Source organism: Sinohyriopsis cumingii, chromosome 14 (assembly GCF_028554795.1).
Source record: "Sinohyriopsis cumingii isolate HCF-2022 chromosome 14, ASM2855479v2, whole genome shotgun sequence".
Taxonomy (NCBI): Eukaryota; Metazoa; Mollusca; class Bivalvia; order Unionida; family Unionidae; genus Sinohyriopsis; species Sinohyriopsis cumingii.
Genome location: NC_142974.1, coordinates 102,354,281 through 102,373,947, shown reverse-complemented (window position 1 = coordinate 102,373,947; position 19,667 = coordinate 102,354,281). Strand labels below are relative to the sequence as shown.

At 34.9% G+C, this 19,667-nt stretch overlaps 1 protein-coding gene across 1 annotated transcript in view; it reads right to left on the bottom strand.

The window, feature by feature from the left end:
• Positions 1-19,451, bottom strand: part of LOC149784508 (uncharacterized) — a 28,282-nt gene extending 8,831 nt beyond the window's left edge. Inside the window, exons 1-6 of the mRNA XM_089932589.1 lie at positions 19,325-19,451; positions 17,347-17,452; positions 16,071-16,161; positions 10,422-10,593; positions 4,268-4,517; positions 3,040-3,164 (exon numbers count right to left, since the gene is read on the bottom strand). Of these exons, the coding sequence (XP_089788715.1) occupies positions 3,040-3,164; positions 4,268-4,517; positions 10,422-10,593; positions 16,071-16,161; positions 17,347-17,368 (660 nt within the window). The 5' untranslated portion in view covers positions 17,369-17,452; positions 19,325-19,451. The remainder of the gene's footprint in view (positions 1-3,039; positions 3,165-4,267; positions 4,518-10,421; positions 10,594-16,070; positions 16,162-17,346; positions 17,453-19,324) is intronic.
• Between the last annotated feature and the right edge of the window lie 216 nt (positions 19,452-19,667).

The window sequence follows — 19,667 nt, the reverse complement described above, 5'->3', positions numbered from 1 at the left end:
CCTATGCTAGTCTGGTTCCTTGTTTTGTGTTCCCTGCGTTGCACTCTGCTATATAAATAGAGGAGCGCAATGCAGGGAGCAAACAAAGCGGGGAACCAGTCAATGCCTATGCTCGAAGTATACACAATGCCATCCCTTGTCCAATGCATTAGATATTAAATAAATCCTGATCGCATTATGCGAATCCTTTGCATCAAAAAAATGCATGGCAACAAAATGTGTGCATCAATTTTCTCCAACGTGTGTCCATGATGCACAAATGTGTGTAAAGGGAAACACTGGTGATAACTCTGTAATATACAGTCAAAATTTATTAAATCATTAATCTCTTCCAAGACCTTGCCATGATGAAGCTTGACATTAAATCTGATTTAAATGTAGACATCTAAGTGTTCATGAATCAGTAAGATATCCTAAGTCAATCATAACCTATAATATATAAATATGTTCAAAGTCTTCTGGTATGTCCATTTGTATTCTTAATTCAAGCCTAACAAGGGCCATAACTCTAAGTAATCTTAACTCAGAGCTGCCAACCCTCCAGACTCGCAATTAGTGAAAAGTGGGATAAAAATTAACAAATTTTGAACACAATCAGTGAAAAATTATATCATAACACTAACTCCATCCACACTGATGGTCAGTACTGCATTATGTGAAAATCCCAAAATAAAACTAAAACATATTATTTACAATGATTATGTGTACTACTATATTTGCAGCCAAATTTACTGACATACATAAACTTCATGCTAATTGTCATGATATGATGCAGTGGCAGTCTTGGACTTCTTCAATTAGACCATGGTAAATCTGTTTTCAAAACAATTTAGGCTTCCTGCCTGCTAGTCAATTTTGGTGACTAAAATTGTTGCAAATTTTCAGCACCTAAGAAGGCACTTCAAGTTTGTCTTATTTTTCCTCACAATAAGAAATAATCTTTCACTGTCGCTGTTGCTGATCTCCAACTGAGAAAGACAGTTATGTTTAACAAGAAAGCTCATAAACAATGCTTCAGCACTAGTAGCATGCAGGACTTGAGTAGGTGGCTTAAAGTACTCCAAAACTTAAATCTGCTGGGGGTGCTATAGCAGTGTGCTGTTTCACATCGTTCTGCCACATACCTCCAATGGCTCGTTTCGTTGCTTACAATTTATCTTTCATACATGTGCATATAATAATATTACTACATGGTACATATATAACAGGTAAATTATAAGCAATAATACCAGCCCTTGTGCACATTCCCAACTGTAAAATTCTCGGCACACTACTGTGTGAAAAGCATAATATACATCAATGTTTGATGGCTGAATGCTAGGCCAAATTTTGGTGTACTCCAATCTCTATTTCACTTTTTGTGGAATACAAATCTTTTTCCTTAGAAGTGAAAACATTTTAACTGCAATGTAGCTAAATTACTAAATGGTATTAATCCAGAAGACGAAATTTCAAATGGTGAATGATTAGTGGTGTTGGCGCATGCACGGAAAACTGTGAACTCAAGCAAATTATGATATATGCTTACATTTCAATCTAAAAAATTCCAACACTCAAAAAAGCTGTCTTCATGTAGTTTCCCAACCTTTATGTGCTTTTGCTACCAATATGCTTCCTCACATCGTCTCTTGGTAATTTAGTGTTGGCAGTACATGTGCAGAGAAATATTACTGTTAGGCCCCAGTTTCTTTCAAAAGCGTTTGTAAAACTACTATTGTACATATATATTAAAATACACTAAAATGCTTGCTACCGTGCCAACAGTACCAATACGCTATAGTTCTACTAATATCGCAATTAGTAGTGCTGAACCATTTCAGCAACGGCCAATATCACGACTAGCACTTAACTGAATTTTTTTTAAATAATTGAGACTTGGGGAATTCGTGATTTTTTGGCATGCAACGTGAATCAGTTAATCCTGAGGAAAGTCGTGAAATTCATGCAAAAATCATGAGGGTTGGCAGCTATGTTCTTTACTAAAATAATCTAAGCAATTTTTTCGATGAAGTATCAAAACAAATTTGATTGAATTAAATGTACATTGCTAATGCTATAGTATTCTCAAGAATGTGTACTGACAGAGTGAGACATACTATTATTTCAGGACAGAGTGAGACATACTAATATTTCATGACAAAGACATACTATTATTTCATGACAGAGCGAGACATACTATTATTTCATTCTCTTTCCGAAACACAAGACACCTAATCATGTGTGAAAAATAACAATACTCGAGCAACTGTTTTTTTAGTTTTAACATGTAAAACTATGATGAAATGTCAGAAGTTGCTACAACCGGAAGAAAAAGAGTTATCTTTGCCCACAGATTCACAATGGAATAATGCACAGCCCCATCTCATTATGATGGGTATTTGTGAAGCCACTGTTTCAAATTCAAACTGGTTCAACTTCGACTCCTTTCAGTTACATCAGCTTCAGTATCTCCCAAAATTAAATAGCATGGTTCTTGTTCAGAGGTCAGTGATTTTTTAAAATATTTTCTTGGGGAGATAAAGAAACTTTTTATTCAATCACCATTGCAGAGTAGGTTAAAGATAGTTATACCAAAATTCTCAGAGTAAGTTAAAATTAAGTTAATCTGAGCAGACAATGTAACACATCATGTGCTTAATTTATGACTTTGTAATGGAGCAATTTAGTAATATTAAGTGTGCAAATAAAGTGCATTGGTTACTAATGACAATGCATTACCAAAAGCACACTCAAGATCACTAGTGCTTCATGGAAATTGACATTACTAATACTGGTCACATCAGTGGCCAAAGTAAAAAATGAAAGTGAAAATGCTGACTCAAGCACAATAAACCGGATTACTCAAAATGTAGCAAAACCAGAATTGGAATATCAATATCTATTAAAATCAGCTTTCACTACAGACCACCCCTTTTAACTGATCGCCTGTCATAAATGTCCACCCTGTCTTCAGGGATCATTTTCTGGCTCCTATAGGTAATCTCAAATGACTGGTTCTAATTTAACATGTCAAAATAGAGGAAATGGTTTCAAACCAACCAGATATTCAGCAGCAGCAGCAGCAGCTTGATCTCTGATAATATTTTCACTGTGAGTCTCATTCTGGCCCTGACTGTCGTCTGTCATGAAGTTGACAAACGGTTCAATTCTGTGACCGAGCAACACTGAAATGAATGAATGAATCAATAGATAAATTAATCAACAAGGAAATGTCTGAACATATCTTGGCCTGACTTTAGTCTTTTCTCTTTCTTACCATAATATCCAAGTAGCATCCCTGGCAGATTCTTGTTTACATTCATGAGCAGATTTTGTGAATGAACGAATTGTTTAACTTCAATGCAGTAATGCAGATGCCTAAGAGCTGCTACTCCCATTATAAGCAAGAATCACAAACCTAAATTTGAATCAATGACAAATGTTAAATATGATGTAGGTAATAACTTTATTATATTATATGAGTTGTCAAGATTATACAAGTTATCAAGACTAATTCCCCCAAAGCTTAATTCTGATTACTTGATAATAATAAAAATCAATGTCACAAGACATGAACAATATATATATATATACATATATATATATATATATATATATATATATATATATATATATATATATATATATATATATATATATATATATATATATATATATATAAATAAAATTGTTTACATGACTTCCATCTACCCAGAATCAGTGTATTTTGTTGGTATGGAACTAATATGAAATAAACAAAAAACATTGCAGATTATTTCTTATTTTTAAAAAAACGACAGTATTGCTTACATCAGACCAGAGACTCTTTTTGTCTATCCTCTTTTATTTAGCTATAGCAGTTTTTAAAAAACTTCAAAATTAACCATAAACTTTAAAACAATTAAACACTGAACACAATATGGTGTACATGTGTGGATGAATAGACTTACAAATATATGGGCATGTACATGGATGCAAAAGCGATCACTTTCTGCCAAAATGGGCTCAGCAAAAAACTAAAATCAGACAGTAGTTGATAAAGACCTACCATCAGGATGACAGTGACTCAGCAAAGACCTGAGTTTCATTATTCTGTAGTCACTTTGTGTACAAGAAAGAAATAAAAAATTCACCAATTTAAACTGGAGAAAGAGATCACTTGTAGATGCCAGAAAATAATAACCAATTCATTAATGAAAATAAAGAATTTACCAACAAATTATATTAATTCAGCACATCAAATAAATCAAATCTGAGTATACATTAACCATAACAAATGCTTCATTACATTTGGTCTCTCCATCTGGCAGCTCTGTCTTTCCCAGTTTCCTGGCATAGTGCCTGGTGTACCAGACTCGAAGTTCCTCTCCTGGCTGGATATCACGCATGGTGCTGTAGAAAATGTTGGCACTGACTTGATAGGCCATGCAGTTCTGCTGCTCTTCAGACTGTGCCACCTGTACCAGGCACATCCAGTTACATTCATCCTCATCTGTAGTGTCAAGACTAACTGCTCCTGTGCCATCCTTCATCATAATCTTTGGGAATGTAATTAAAAATTAGTGCAGGGTACATAATTAGAGATCTATCAACTTCATCCTATATTGTTTGTGAATGATATAAGCCTATGGTATTGAGAGGTTTAATAAATGTTATCTTTTCTTAAGTACTGGCCAGAGTAATGTCTCACTTTAACAGTATATCTGAGGTTTTCTGTGTAATTCAGCTACATCATGGGAATGCATTTAACTGTATGATGCGCTTTCCCGATTTCATAAAACCTCACATCGTTAACAACTACACTGATGAAGTAAAAAAAGCTTCCATGAACATGTAAGTTTCAACAACTGCAAGGATGGGCAATAGTAAATTGTGGTTAATCTAATCCATTATGAAATGCTGTTAAGTGTGCAAGCCACTGTATTTTAGTAAAATAAACTTAGTGGTTTTAACGTGTTAACCATCATTTGAAATGCTTTGTAACAGGACGAGACAAAAATTCTAACTATTGCAGTGGAGAATCAAACCTGGCTCATCTGTCTCAGTTGGCTTTTACACCACTTGACTGAAAGAGCTGGACCAGCTATGCTGGCCAGTAAGTGGCCTCTTACAACATGACTGCAAAAGCTTAATCTTTTCCATTCCCCTTTCTTTTATGTAAAGTATCTATCCATTAACTGTAGGCTAGTGTAAGATACACAATTGCATTTGACCATGATGAATATCTATCAGTAAGTACCACATGACTAACCCTGGGTAGTGATCATAATAATTATCCTCAATAAAAAAGAAAATAAAGCACCTAATGTTCATATTACCCCAAACAAGTTGACGAGAAGTGAAACAAATTTAAAAGGTTGAATCAGAGAGTTTTGTGCGTTTCCTTCTGTTACTTTGTTTTCAGTTTACTATGATGGTACTTTATTACGTCAATCAGGAACACTCTGTTGTTTCCCCTATATCTCTAACAGTTATAATCTTGTCACAAACAAAACCTTGAGTAGACCAATCAAGAATTGGACAATAACCAAATTAACAAGACAAGCTATTATAATATAATTATTCTTAATGTGCTTGATAGATATGCTAAAATGAAGATTTATTACATCAACTGGCATGCGGCTAGATCTTGCGTGACTAATCTACTCTTCACTGGGGTTGCTCTATATGGATCACGGCATGACCAAGAAAAGTAATTTCTTGCATTTCAATGCCTGTATAATTTGCACATTCCCAAAATAAACCTGATTTTTGTTGCAAAATATGTTTCTCTGATAATACAGAATAATACCACTAACTCACAAAACCAGCTAAAATAGTTTAGCTATGGTGCTAAAATGTTATCTGGCCAGATGTGACAGTCAGACAGAGTGATCTCGTCTTCATACAGGGATTGGCAACAAGAAATAAATGATTAACAATTATTAGGCTGAAAACAATGTACCAATTACATGGCTGAATATGGTAGAGGGTATCATGGTCAATAATTACATGGTTTAATCTTGTACATGAGATCATGATCAGTAATTACAGTTGAATTTGGTATATGGTATCAATGTAATTACCCAGTTGAATCTGGTATATGGTATCATGGTCAGTAATTTTAATGAATATTTCAATCAAATTGTAACACAACTTTACACCTAGGTAAGTGCCTTAATTGGAGAAGAATGGTCAAATAAGGGTTACTGTACTTTCCATTACAAAAAACTAATATGTGGTACTCATGAGCACTAGAATGATTCAATCTTGTTTTTTTTATCACTTATACTGTAAGAGTGATCACAGTATTCTACTACTGTGCCATCAACAAATTTTCATCCAATACAATTTTTACTCTTTTTATCTGTTATATGGTTCCTACTCTATTTATCTATGTTATATGGTTTCTACTCTATTTATCTATGTTATATGGTTTCTACTATACTTATCTGTTATATGGCTTGTATTCTACTTATCTGTTATGCTTTAAATTTTGACTATTTATCTGTTATATGGTTTTAGCTCTGTTTATAACAACAATATTTATTTAACTCTATCAGTGTATAATAACAATATGGTTACTACTGTCAGTGACTATGGTTTTACTCTATCAGTGTATAATAAAACATGGTTACTACTGTCAGTGACTATGGTTTTACTCTATCAGTGTATAATAACAATATGGTTACTACTGTCAGTGACTATGGTTTTACTCTATCAGTGTATAATAACAATATGGTTACTACTGTCAGTGACTATGGTTTTACTCTATCAGTGGATAATAAAACATGGTTACTACTGTCAGTGACTATGTTTTTACTTGAGGATAAAGCTCATCATAAACTATGTCCACACTGCATATGTATTTTTATAGACAAGTTAACTCCCTTTCTGTGTTGAATGTTCTCAACTTAAAGAAGTTCCTTCTGTCTCCCAATGTGGTCAACCCCATTAAAACATTTGGTAAGATATATTTTACAATTGCTTTATCTGATAAATTAAAAAACTAATGATGCAACAAGTATACATCATTTAATGATTCCATGGCAATCATGTTTGCATACATGTGATTCTACTAGCAGTATGACAAAAATATAATTTTAAATGTTGTCTACCACCCATATAGTGTTATACTTGAAATGTTGTCTACCACCCATATAGTGTTATACTTGAAATGTTGTCTACCACCCATATAGTGTTATACTTGAAATGTTGTCTACCACCCATATAGTGTTATACTTGAAAGGTTGTCTACCACCCATATAGTGTTATACTTGAAATGTTGTCTACCACCCATATAGTGTTATACTTGAAAGGTTGTCTGCCACCCATATAGTGTTATACTTGAAAGGTTGTCTGCCACCCATATAGTGTTATACTTGAAATGTTGTCTGCCACCCATATAGTGTTATACTTGAAATGTTGTCTGCCACCCATATAGTGTTATACTTGAAATGTTGTCTGCCACCCATATAGTGTTATACTTGAAATGTTGTCTGCCACCCATATAGTGTTATACTTGAAATGTTGTCTGCCACCCATATAGTGTTATACTTGAAATGTTGTCTGCCACCCATATAGTGTTATACTTGAAATGTTGTCTGCCACCCATATAGTGTTATACTTGAAATGTTGTCTGCCACCCATATAGTGTTATACTTGAAAGGTTGTCTGCCACCCATATAGTGTTATACTTGAAAGGTTGTCTGCCACCCATATAGTGTTATACTTGAAATGTTGTCTACCACCCATATAGTGTTATACTTGAAATGTTGTCTACCACCCATATAGTGTTATACTTGAAATGTTGTCTACCACCCATATAGTGTTATACTTGAAATGTTGTCTACCACCCATATAGTGTTATACTTGAAATGTTGTCTACCACCCATATAGTGTTATACTTGAAATGTTGTCTACCACCCATATAGTGTTATACTTGAAATGTTGTCTACCACCCATATAGTGTTATACTTGAAATGTTGTCTACCACCCATATAGTGTTATACTTGAAATGTTGTCTACCACCCATATAGTGTTATACTTGAAATGTTGTCTACCACCCATATAGTGTTATACTTGAAATGTGCTGCTTTTGAAAAATATAGAAATTTGAGCAAGGTGTGGCAGAGTAATTGCCTTAATAGGTTAACATGTGTACATAATAAGCTGTTAATTGACTATCATATTGTTGTAATCTAGAGAGTTTAAGGCCAAATACAGAAAGTTTTATGAAGTGTTATAACAAATAAAGGGATCCAAGCTGTGAGATAATAAAAAAAGAGATCAAATAAAAACAAGTTAGTGTTTTGAGTTTTTGCAAAAACAGCAGCTATGAAATACAAGACTCAGGAATACATCTTAAGACCAACTTTAAAAAATCCTTCTCTGGGTGAATGTAACTTGAATGTGCACTGGAAAGGAGTCTGCAGCCTTAAAAATCCAGCCACATGAAAACTAAAGTTTTAACTTTTTTGCAGGCCAAAGTTAGTTGTTTTGACTTTGCCATTTCTAATGCTTACACAGAAAGTACATTCTACAGTCTCCATAAAATTCTGGACCAGAAAACTACTGGTAAGCTTGTTAAGTGTGAAATAACAATCACAATGAATGCTATTAGTGGTCACCAGTCAGTATTTTGTGAAGAAAACGAAAATTCTTGTTGATTTTATTTTTTAAATCTTTGCAGTGAACTATCAAACACACAACTCCTCCTTTTGCATTTAATTGACAGTACACAAACAGGTAAGCATTCATTATTATTGTAACATTTTCCATTATAATCTGCTTCATTTTCAAAAGTTGCTTTTTTACACCATAAAGAGAATAAATATTATATCTAAATATCCACTTTTGTTTAAAATCCCTTAAAACTGCTATATATTATGTCCACAAAAATTCTACTAGTTTAGAAGCCAGTCTTGATCAGAATGTTTAAGTCTGATAGTCTGATATCCTGATTATTTCATATACACTGTTCCAGAAGTACTTCAGCAGCTGCTTCTTACCTGCAAGGCCTGCTAAGATAAAGGCATGAGTGCTTAGAAATGGATAATCTTTATGGGAGATTTTACTGCAAGAAAGACGTGCACTCATGTGTGTGTGTGTGATTTGGATTTTTAACATAGCTTAAACAATTTTTCAGTCATATCACTACCATGTCTGCAGTGTGGCAGTTTTTAGTGATGTCTAGCACTGGGGCATCATGCCGCAGACATGTAGCATCATGTCCCACCCAGTCACATTATCCTGACACTAACCTCTTTATGCTGAACGCATAGTACCATAATTTATAAGTTTTTGGTATGACTTGGCTGGGGATGAACCCACAAACTCTCATCCGAGGCAGCTGTTAGTACCATTTTTGTACGTCTCTGGTATGACTCGGCCAGGGTTCGAACCAACTACCTCCTGCTTCCAAGGCCGATGCTCAAACCACTAGGCCATCAGAGTGGTCATGTGAACTCATGAAGATATGCATGAGTACTTTGTTGAATATAGCACATGTGCTAGTTTTATAGAGCTGGGTACCAAGAAAAATTCTTTACTGTAGTAGGCCAAGGTATTTCTGTACATACTACTACACATACTGCTGTATACCATAATTATATCAGGGGCCACAATTTAAATTTTCTCCAACAGCAGGCTGGAATAATCTTTTTCATTTCTAGCTCTCAAAGAGATGGAAAAATTATGTTTTGATTTAAAGCACAATAAAACCACATTAAATGCATTATGTTGATTGAAAATATTAATTATTTGAGATAAAAGAAAATAAAATAACCCAGCTCAAAAAAAAATTGCAGCCCTCTCAATTTAAATGGTCAGTACTTATAGGGGATGAATTTGTTATCAGTTTGTTATTGTGCACAAAAGTTATCATGCTGACATTAGAGAGATTATTAATAAAAATAAAAAGTCTACAATTTACTATCGACACTATTGCTATAACATGCTGGGAAACTTTGAGTGGAAGCCAACAAGCAGGGAAGATATTTATCAGACACAGCTAGTAAACATAAATAGTAAATAAATAACTTTGAAAAATCACCTTTTGGGGTTCTTTTTTAATTGCAAATTTTGTGAAAAGTTGGATTTTGCCTAAATATTTTTCATATCTCATTCAATCGCCATTTTGGCATATATAACAAGTGTCAAATATGTGATTAACAGTTCATCAATATATTTTTCATATATCTGAAATCAGTTTGTGACAAATACAGTGGTTTTTTAAAAAGATAACATGTTTTGGAATTATTTTGTCATGAAAAAATTAAAAAATTACTTTTAATACCATTAAATTCATAACATGATTACTGGGGAATGTCTGTATATTCCTTACAAATATAATCTGCCAAAGTACCATTAAAGTAAATAAGTACCATGGTACATACCATCAGAATAAAATGCTGCAGTAAACCAGCATACCTGTAATACTGAGTACCTCTAAAATGTAATACCTTTAGAGTAAAAAAGCCAGTATCATCAAATATATGTGTTGTTCGTTTTGCCTCAAATGGCCCAAATTGTGTCTTCTTCGGGATAATTTGTTCCGCTACCACTGTAATTGGGGCAGTCTCATTTGACTCAAGTGCTACCAGTTTCAGAAAGCTTGGAAGAGTCAGTCGTGCCCTGAAACCAAAATGACAAATTCAAACCTTGTATAAAGGTTAACTCTTTATAGCACCTGCCTTAATATTAGGGTCAGGTACACTGAGTTCCCTACACACAAATTATAAAATATTTACCTGTATATAAATAGTGCCCAATCATACAAATCAGTTTCTACAACCCCTCTAGTGATATCTGTTGAAGAAAAAGACACTGCAGACAAATCTAATGGTGTGAGCCTTCAAGAACAGCCTCAATGTTTACTAAATGTCTTGACTCTGACAATGTAATAATAAAAAAAATTTGATCTACTCAACATTCAGGCAAGTGAGTAAAATAATTTGTGTGAGTGTCATGTATGGTCTAGTATACATTTCATTTTGGGGGCCCCGAGTGGCCGAGTGGTCTAAAGCACTCTCCGTTGCGGATCACTGCCATCTCACCTCTGTCTGCATGGGTTCGAGTCTCGGATTCAGCCAATGTGGGTACATGAGAAAGCTTGCCAGTAGCTTCTCGTGGGTCGGTGGTTCTTTCTGGGGTTTTCCCGGGTTCTTCCTCCACCATTATAGCTGGCTGACATGTATAGCATATCGTGTGCTGAAAAATGGCGTTAAACCCTACAACATTTAATTTTAGTAAAGATACAGTCAAACAGATTTCAAATGTTGTCACTGCTGCATTAACACCAGAGCAACTTACATTTAATTTCTTTTGTCTTGGTACTTAGACTGACTGATCTGGACATGTGCTGTATGATGATTCACGAGAATACTGGTCTAGCAGTAACTGATATGCAATCTGATTCACAGGCAAGCATGTGCCTATCTGCAACTGATGTCCAATCAAATTAAATCTATTTCATATTCACAGCCTATCATATGCCAAGCGGTAACTTATATCCAATCAGATTAAATCTATTTCATATTCACAGGGAATCATACAGGTATGTCTAGAAGTAACTAATGTCCAATCAGATTATATTTCATATTCATAGGCAATCATACAGGTATGCCCGGCAGTAACTAATATCCAATCAGATTATTTCATATTCATGGGCAATCATATGCCTACTGCAGAATGAGTATAACTGCCTAATAAGGAAAAGTTATTATCACCTATTTTTAATTGTCTTACAATCTGGTCTTTGGAACACACCTTAGCAAACCACTTGTTCAATCACAAAAAAAGTTTTCCCCTACATTACTCAGCTAGCTTGGGACTGAAACAATAAATATATATCATCAATCAATTTTTATACCCGTTCAAGTCACATTTCACTTTGCAAACAAATCAAGCATAATGACTGAAACTGAACAATTAAGTGAATTATAGATCTATATCTTCCAGTTTAGTTACAGCATGCTCAAAGAATCCATTGCAGTTCCAAGTACAGGAATATTTCTCTGGCAAGTACTGTACAGGAGAGACAAAGAAAGAGAGCATGGGTACATATATTAAGAGAGAGAGTATGGGTGCATAGATTGAGAGAGAGAGAGAGAGAGTGAGAGAGAGATAGAGAGAGAGTGTGTGATTTGGATTTTTTATGCAGCCATAACAACTGTCCAATCATACTGCTACAATGTTCACAGTGTGACAGTTTATAGTAATGTCTGGCACTGGGGCATCATGCAGGAGACATGTAAAATGATGTCCCACCCAGTCACATTCTCCTGACATGGTCCAGGCTGGCCAGTCTGAACACTAACCTCTTAATGCTGAGCGCCTAGTGAGGCAGCTGTCAGTACCATTTTTATAAGTCTTTGGTATAACTCAGCTAAGGTTTAAACTCAAAACCTCCTGCATCTGAGGAGGATGCTCTAACCACTAGGCCACCAGAGTGGTCTGAGAGAGAGTATGGGTGCATAGATTATCAATGAACTGATAAATGTTCCAATATAACTCCATTACGCAAGGGAATCTTGTCAAGTGCCTGAACAATCAAGGAAATGTGCTTAAACTAATGGTCGATAGCTCTGACAAGTCTGTTAACTGTTGTCGGATATTTTTCCTTCAGAAGCAACTGTAGCGTATCCTACACACAACTACCCTTCCACAACATATCCCAGAAGTTTATCTCAGCATCAGCTTTTTGCAAACTGACTTGACTATTATCAAATATATTTCCACATCTGGTCTTTTGATCAAGTTGTTATAACCATGAAATTATCAATATGCTTATAATTTCACACAATCATTTCCTTTCATTTCTTCAAACATAGTCAGTAATGCAGATACTAGACTCATTTGATAAAACTTCATATGGTGCCAATGTATCTTAAAGTAGGCACATTAATGTAATTGAACACTTACTTGGGACATAATCATTTGAGTTGTAGGGTAAAGGAGATTGCTATAACAAACTTGCAACTCTTTTTTTGCTGTGTATTTGTACAAAGCCATAGTTTATTTTGTATCAGGGATTATTTTATATCTTCATTCCTCTATCTTTTTAAACTGGATTTAACTACTCGTTAGGATTCCCTCTTTACCTGTGAAACTGTAAAGTTTAACTGTTGCTATTACAAGAAGGTATGTGTACTATTACTATGAACATGTGATATATTTCATCCGATAGTCATCTCATGATACAAGGCCAATGTTGTTATGACAATCCAAGAGATCAGACCAAAATCAAAGGGAAATTTGATGTAGATGGTCCTAACTCCACACTTTTTAAACAATGGCCATAAATATTTCAAATACAGAGCCTAGTGAAATACCTTTACACAAGGTAACGAGCAGTACTACATTTGCTAAGGCATTCAAGTTATTATCAAATGTTTCATGTAACACTGATTCAGTAACAGTGCTATAAGTAAAAGTTACTTACTGTCAGTTTCCTCATTAGAGCTTTTCAATTTAATAATACATGGTGCTCAGGGAAGGTAGTTATTTTGAAAATATATGCCAGAGTACTCTGATTCCACCAAGTTGACATTAAATTGATAAAAAAATTATAAATTGCATCTATGAGTGAGTAACCCACTTTAAAAGTGCCTTCCCTGAGTCCCAGGTATATTTTAATGGAACAACCCTTAGCAGAGTGTTCAGTATAACATGATACTTAATATAATGCATACATGTCATGGATCCAATCAGTATAACATGATACTTAATATAATGCATACATGGCATGGATCCAATCAGTATAACATGATTCCATATATAATGCATACATATCATGGATCCAATCAGTATAACATGATACTTAATATAATGCGGACATATCATGGATCCAATCAGCACAACATGGTCCCTGATATAACAAAGACATGTCATGAATCCAATCAGTATAACATGGTCCCTGATATCTGCCGAGATATGAATCAAATCAGTATAACATGGTCCCTGATATATTCCAATCATATAGGCTGAATTATATTTATCCATGTAATTTACTCCACAATATGGCTGCTTTGCCTACAACACCTCAGTATAATATGGTCTCTGATAAAATGTACATGTCATGAATCCAATCCTATTAGTTGCATTATATTTATCCATGTAATGCACCCCAAATTAAGGCTGCCTTGCCTAAAACACCTCAACATGGTACTGGAAATTATACAGACATGTCATGAATCCAATTACACTAGTTTAATTGTATTTATTCATGTAATATACCTCACAATATGGCTGCCTTGCCAACAACAGCTTCATATAACATGGTCACAGATAACAAAAGATCTGATCCAAACACTCTGGTTGAAATTGTATTTATCCATATAATGTACCCCACAATAAGGCTTCCTTGCCTAAAACACTTCTGTATAACATGGTCCCCAATATAACGTAGAGATGCCCTGCATCCAATCATACTGGTTGAGTTGTATTATTTGATGTAATGTACACCACTATATGGCTACCTTGCCTATAATATCCACAGTATAACATGGTCCCTGATATAATCCAGATATGCCCATACTCCAATCATATTGGCTCAATTGTATGTATCCATGCAATGTACTCCACAATATGGCTGCACTACAGTGTATGAAACTCACCGGAATTTCCTGCAAACCCACAGTTCCACTAACCTGAAAATGCTGCTTTTCCTGTCCATAATATATTGGTCCCATACTTCATCATACTAGTGGAATAAGTGTAATCAGTGACCCAATGGTAAATTTAGCTATACATGGATATTAACCCTTAGAAAGGTTATTTATATTATTAAACATGGAACATAACTAAGATATTTATTAATATTCAACTTCACATGGTCACTATTTACTGACCTGGACAATGATGCTCACTGTCCAGCTGATGCAGATCCATACGTAACCAATACACAGACTGGGCATTATAATCTAACCACTGATGGCCAGTCTGAATTATACCATGAATAAGAAACAGGGTCCTCATCCACTGACTTGTCATCACTGACAGTATCAAAACTAGACACAGCCTCCAAAGATGATGCTGTGGTATCCAGCATACAGCTGCTCAAGATATTAGGCCTGCCAAAAGACGAGTTCCAGCAGTAGATTGGTGAAGCTAGAACTGGATCAAATGCATCCATATCAACAGAATGCAGCTAACTATCAGCTCAGCATCGTGAATGATATTCAGGTATGTAGCTCACATCAGCGTCTTGAAATGTCAATAAATTTACCGACTTCAAAATTTTCTGCATCATCCCGTTTTCTTTAAACTAAATTGCCTTTTTAACTAATGTATGTTTGTGATATAATTTATCTAATAATAAGACCATATCTGTTTACCTGTGGCATGCCATGACTCTCATAACTGTTTAGGCCTGTATGAAAAAACGGAACTCTTCCATAACTCCAGCTCCAACATGGCTGATTACACATACACAAACTACTCTTTTTCAAGACATATCAAACACATTTGTATGACTCGGCCGGGGTTCAAACCCACGACCTCCTCCTTCCGAGTTGGACACTCTAACCATTAGGCCACCGGAGTGGTCCTTGAACTATAGTGTTGCTCAGTATGCTGAACCTATGGTGTCAAATCATTAGTATGCAAACTGAAGTCAGTAACTTCAGCTATACTGTTATTTATTTTTTAATGGCTTTTAATATTTTTTTTACTGTCATAAAAAAATAAAACTTATTTAGTAACTTTACTTGATATATCTAAAAATCTAACTGGCCAGATGGCTACTCATATTTTGCTCGAGTCTGCCATGAAATTGGCTGGCATCGGACCAGGGGTCAGCAACCTCGCCTGCAATACCTCAGTATAACATGGTCCCTGAAATAATGCATACACATCCTGAATCCAGTCTAACAGGTTGAATTGTATTTATTTATGCAATGCACCACAAAATATGGATGCATTGCCTGCAACGCCTCAGTGTAACATGATCCCTGATATAACTGACATTTCATGAATCCAATAATACTGCTTGAATTGTATTATCCATGCAAAGTTGCCTACAATATCGTTTACTTTTTTGGCTCACCACCACTGCAGTATTGTGAGCAACCACTACAATTATTATGCAAATGTTCAATAGCGAATTGTACCGTGTCAGAACTGGGTCCTGGACTCCACTCTTGTCCAACCCCAATTCAGGACAGTCCTCTGTAGCATGATCTTCACCACAGATATCACAACCTGAAAGATTCAATAAAAGTAAATATGCATCAATGAAAAACAAATGCACCACCCAAAACAAATGATTTAAGTGCATAGACTGAAGCACAGAGGAATAAACATCATTAAAACAATATGACCCTTTCATATAAGCAGTGAGACATAAAAACTGAAGTAAGCATTATAAAGATTAAATTCTGAGCCAATTATAATATCACACTAAAAAGAAAATAGTTTTAGGTAAATAGAATACAGCTTGGCTAGCTGAATGCGACCCATGGGCCGCATGCTTGAAGCACCTGCCCTTCAGTGTTGCTACAAAAACTCTGGGTTGGACAAAATACCATAGTTATTCAAATAGATGCCCCCTGGATGATGCAATTTCCAATGAGAGGAATGTGTTGATTTTGTCTGTTCTAATTTTTTGCTTAATATCATGCATCACTGACTGAAATGTTTATAAATTGCTTTGATTTTTGTAACAGTTGTTGGATTACTCATGTACTGTTTTAATTATTTCCACATACCATAATGGATATAGATCGATCTACAAGCCTCGATAAGGTAGGAGTTTGTATTTTTCGGGGGTGGGGTGGGGTGGCGGCTTAGAATAATTACAGTATTTGATACTGAACACAGTCTAGGTTGCAGTCAGGTGGGCTGGAGTGGTTATCCAGTTGTTGATGCCAGAAAAACAGATGAATAGAAGAATATGAATTCACAGGTTTTCAATGATTGCTGAATAAACTTTTCTCACCACTTTTATTTACTTTATTTAAAGTGTTCTCAGATACTATCAGGCATACTGTTCCAATGACCTGCTAAGCCATTTATGGAACTAGATTACACATACAATCCTTGATAATCTTGACTTGTTTTAACCGAAGGACAAATTTCATCCACACACTGTCAAGAATTTGTCAGTTTCATCACAATAATGGCTTGAACACACTGGACCATTGAACACACTGGACCATTGAACACACTGGACCATCTAAACCTGTTTTTAGATCCCACATAATATCTACAATTTTATCTGTCAAACTGGTATGTCATACCCAAACTTAACTTGCTTAATTTCTCTTTCTTAAAATCCTGACTTATTTTTCCTCCAGATTCCTAAAGGATGAATGGGAACAACATGGTTTCAATCTTCTGGTAAATGTTCCAAATTATGGAGGTTGTTCATATGTGACAAATACTCACATTCAAGTACGCTGACATCCATGTTTTTTGTTACATCACGTCTACAATGTCATCCTACTACAGCATCGCAAATGTCCTTGAAACATGTACATGAGCTTCTTGGTTCCTGAAATGGAGAACACATATTTACTGAGAGTAACTGTTTAATGTTCAATGTCAATAAGTAAGTAAATCATTTCTCTTCAAGTATACATGTCAAACACAGCTAAGTTATTTAAATCACTTAAGTTTAATCTCTCAGGTTATGCTACTGCATAAAAAATAATGTCTGCTTAAATACTGGTCACACTGCATGGAGCTGGGTAAGTATTGTCAGATTTTCTTAAATAAATATATTTCTTTACATCATTTTGATTAAATTTAATTTAATTTAATTTATAATATATGTAAAATAACATTCCTGCATGTATGATCAAGCCTATGTCACACTTATATTTGCTGGATTAGCACCCATGAAAGACTGAACAACAGGCACTCATGTCTAGCAAATATCCACAAATAGCAACCAATGATATACCTATATTATTACTAGTGTGTCTGTGTGATTTTGATTTTTAAGCGCGCTTTAACAATTTTTCAGTCATATAGCTACGATGTCAGCAGTGTGACAGCTTACAGCGATGTCTAGTACTGGGGCATCATGCTGCAAACATGTAGCATTATGTCCCACCCAGTCACATTATCTTGACACCAGGCCAACCAGTCCTAACACTAACCTCTTAATGCTGAGCGCCAAGCTAGGCAGCTGTAAGTACCATTTTTGTAAGTCTTTGGTATGAATTGACCGAGGATCGAACCCACAACCTCACACATCCAAGGTGGACGCTCTAACCACTAGGCCACTGGAGCGGTTATTATTACTAGTATTCTTTTTATGACACAGGGATATTCTAAATCCAGAAATATATATATATATATATATATATATATATATATATATATATATATATATATATATATATATATATATATATAAAGAGATTCAGAACCACCTCATCTATTTCTCAAGACACAAATAAGCCATAGATGCAAGTCGGCACAGTAAAATACAGAAAAGTTATATATTTTGTTCAATGGAACTTTTTCAGCAAAAATGAAACCCCAAGTATTTGAGTTAGCTTGGATATTTTTGACTAGACTTACAGTATGATTGACTGGGAAGTTACAAATGAAAAAGATCGCAATGTGGCCTAGTTGTTAAAGCATCTGCCTCAGATGCTAGAGGTCACATTTTCAAACCTTGTCTGAGTCATAAGAAAGACTTGGTACGACAGCTACCTCACTAGGCATTCAGCATTAAGAGGTTAGTGTTACTAAGGACTGCTCGGCCTACAAAAACAACTTCTCAGTCCTTGTTTCCCCACGTAGCTAGTGATCCAAATGGGACCTTAACGTATTTGTAGATGGGGTATGGTTTGTTGGATTGACCTTTAAGCTGTGTGTGTGTGTTCCTAGTACATTACCACTCCAAACTTTTATTTGAAGAAAATATGCCATCAGCAATGCATGACTGACTATATATATATATATATATATATATATATATATATATATATATATATATATATATATATATTAAATGAATACTAAAGCATGGATCGATGGATAAGCCAATAAAGCGTTAGGTCCTCAAAACAATTATGTCTGGGCATTAAATATATAAGACTCTAAGTTACTTAAAGGATGCACAAGTACGTGGCATTTGGTATTCCTGCAAGGAAATGAGATCATACAAATTTTCAGCTGTTTTACTCAATAGCTTATGTGCATGCATATCTCAAACAGTTTTCACATTTTATTCAACGTATTTATTCAATATGTATTTTCAATTATATCCTTCCCAATACTATAAACACGTGCGTTTATTTTGATGGTTTTTCCAGATTAAGGACAATTCAAAGATGTCGAAACGGACGTTTTGCAATGAATACCTATATGTGCACATATAAAGTACGTAACAGAGAATAAATCTGAATACCTATGGGCAATCATGGCAAAGCAAATCACTCATAATTCCTATATTTAGTAAAAATATTTATAAGACATAACAAATTGTCAAAATATTCATTAGTTAAAAAATCCTCGTCCCGCCTAAGAAAATTTCGACGCCACCATGGTGGTTTATGTCATGCGCATTAAGGAGCAGATCTCTCAATCGGGATACCATCTGCCTTTTCCGCGTTTTAGGAAATGGTGGCGCTCTACACATTTGTATTTTGCTCGGATGGGGTGGGGTATTTTTAAGGTAAAGAATTTCTCCTGCTAGTTAAACTAGCTATTTAAAAAAAAAGAAGACATTGTATAACTTAGAATATTTATTT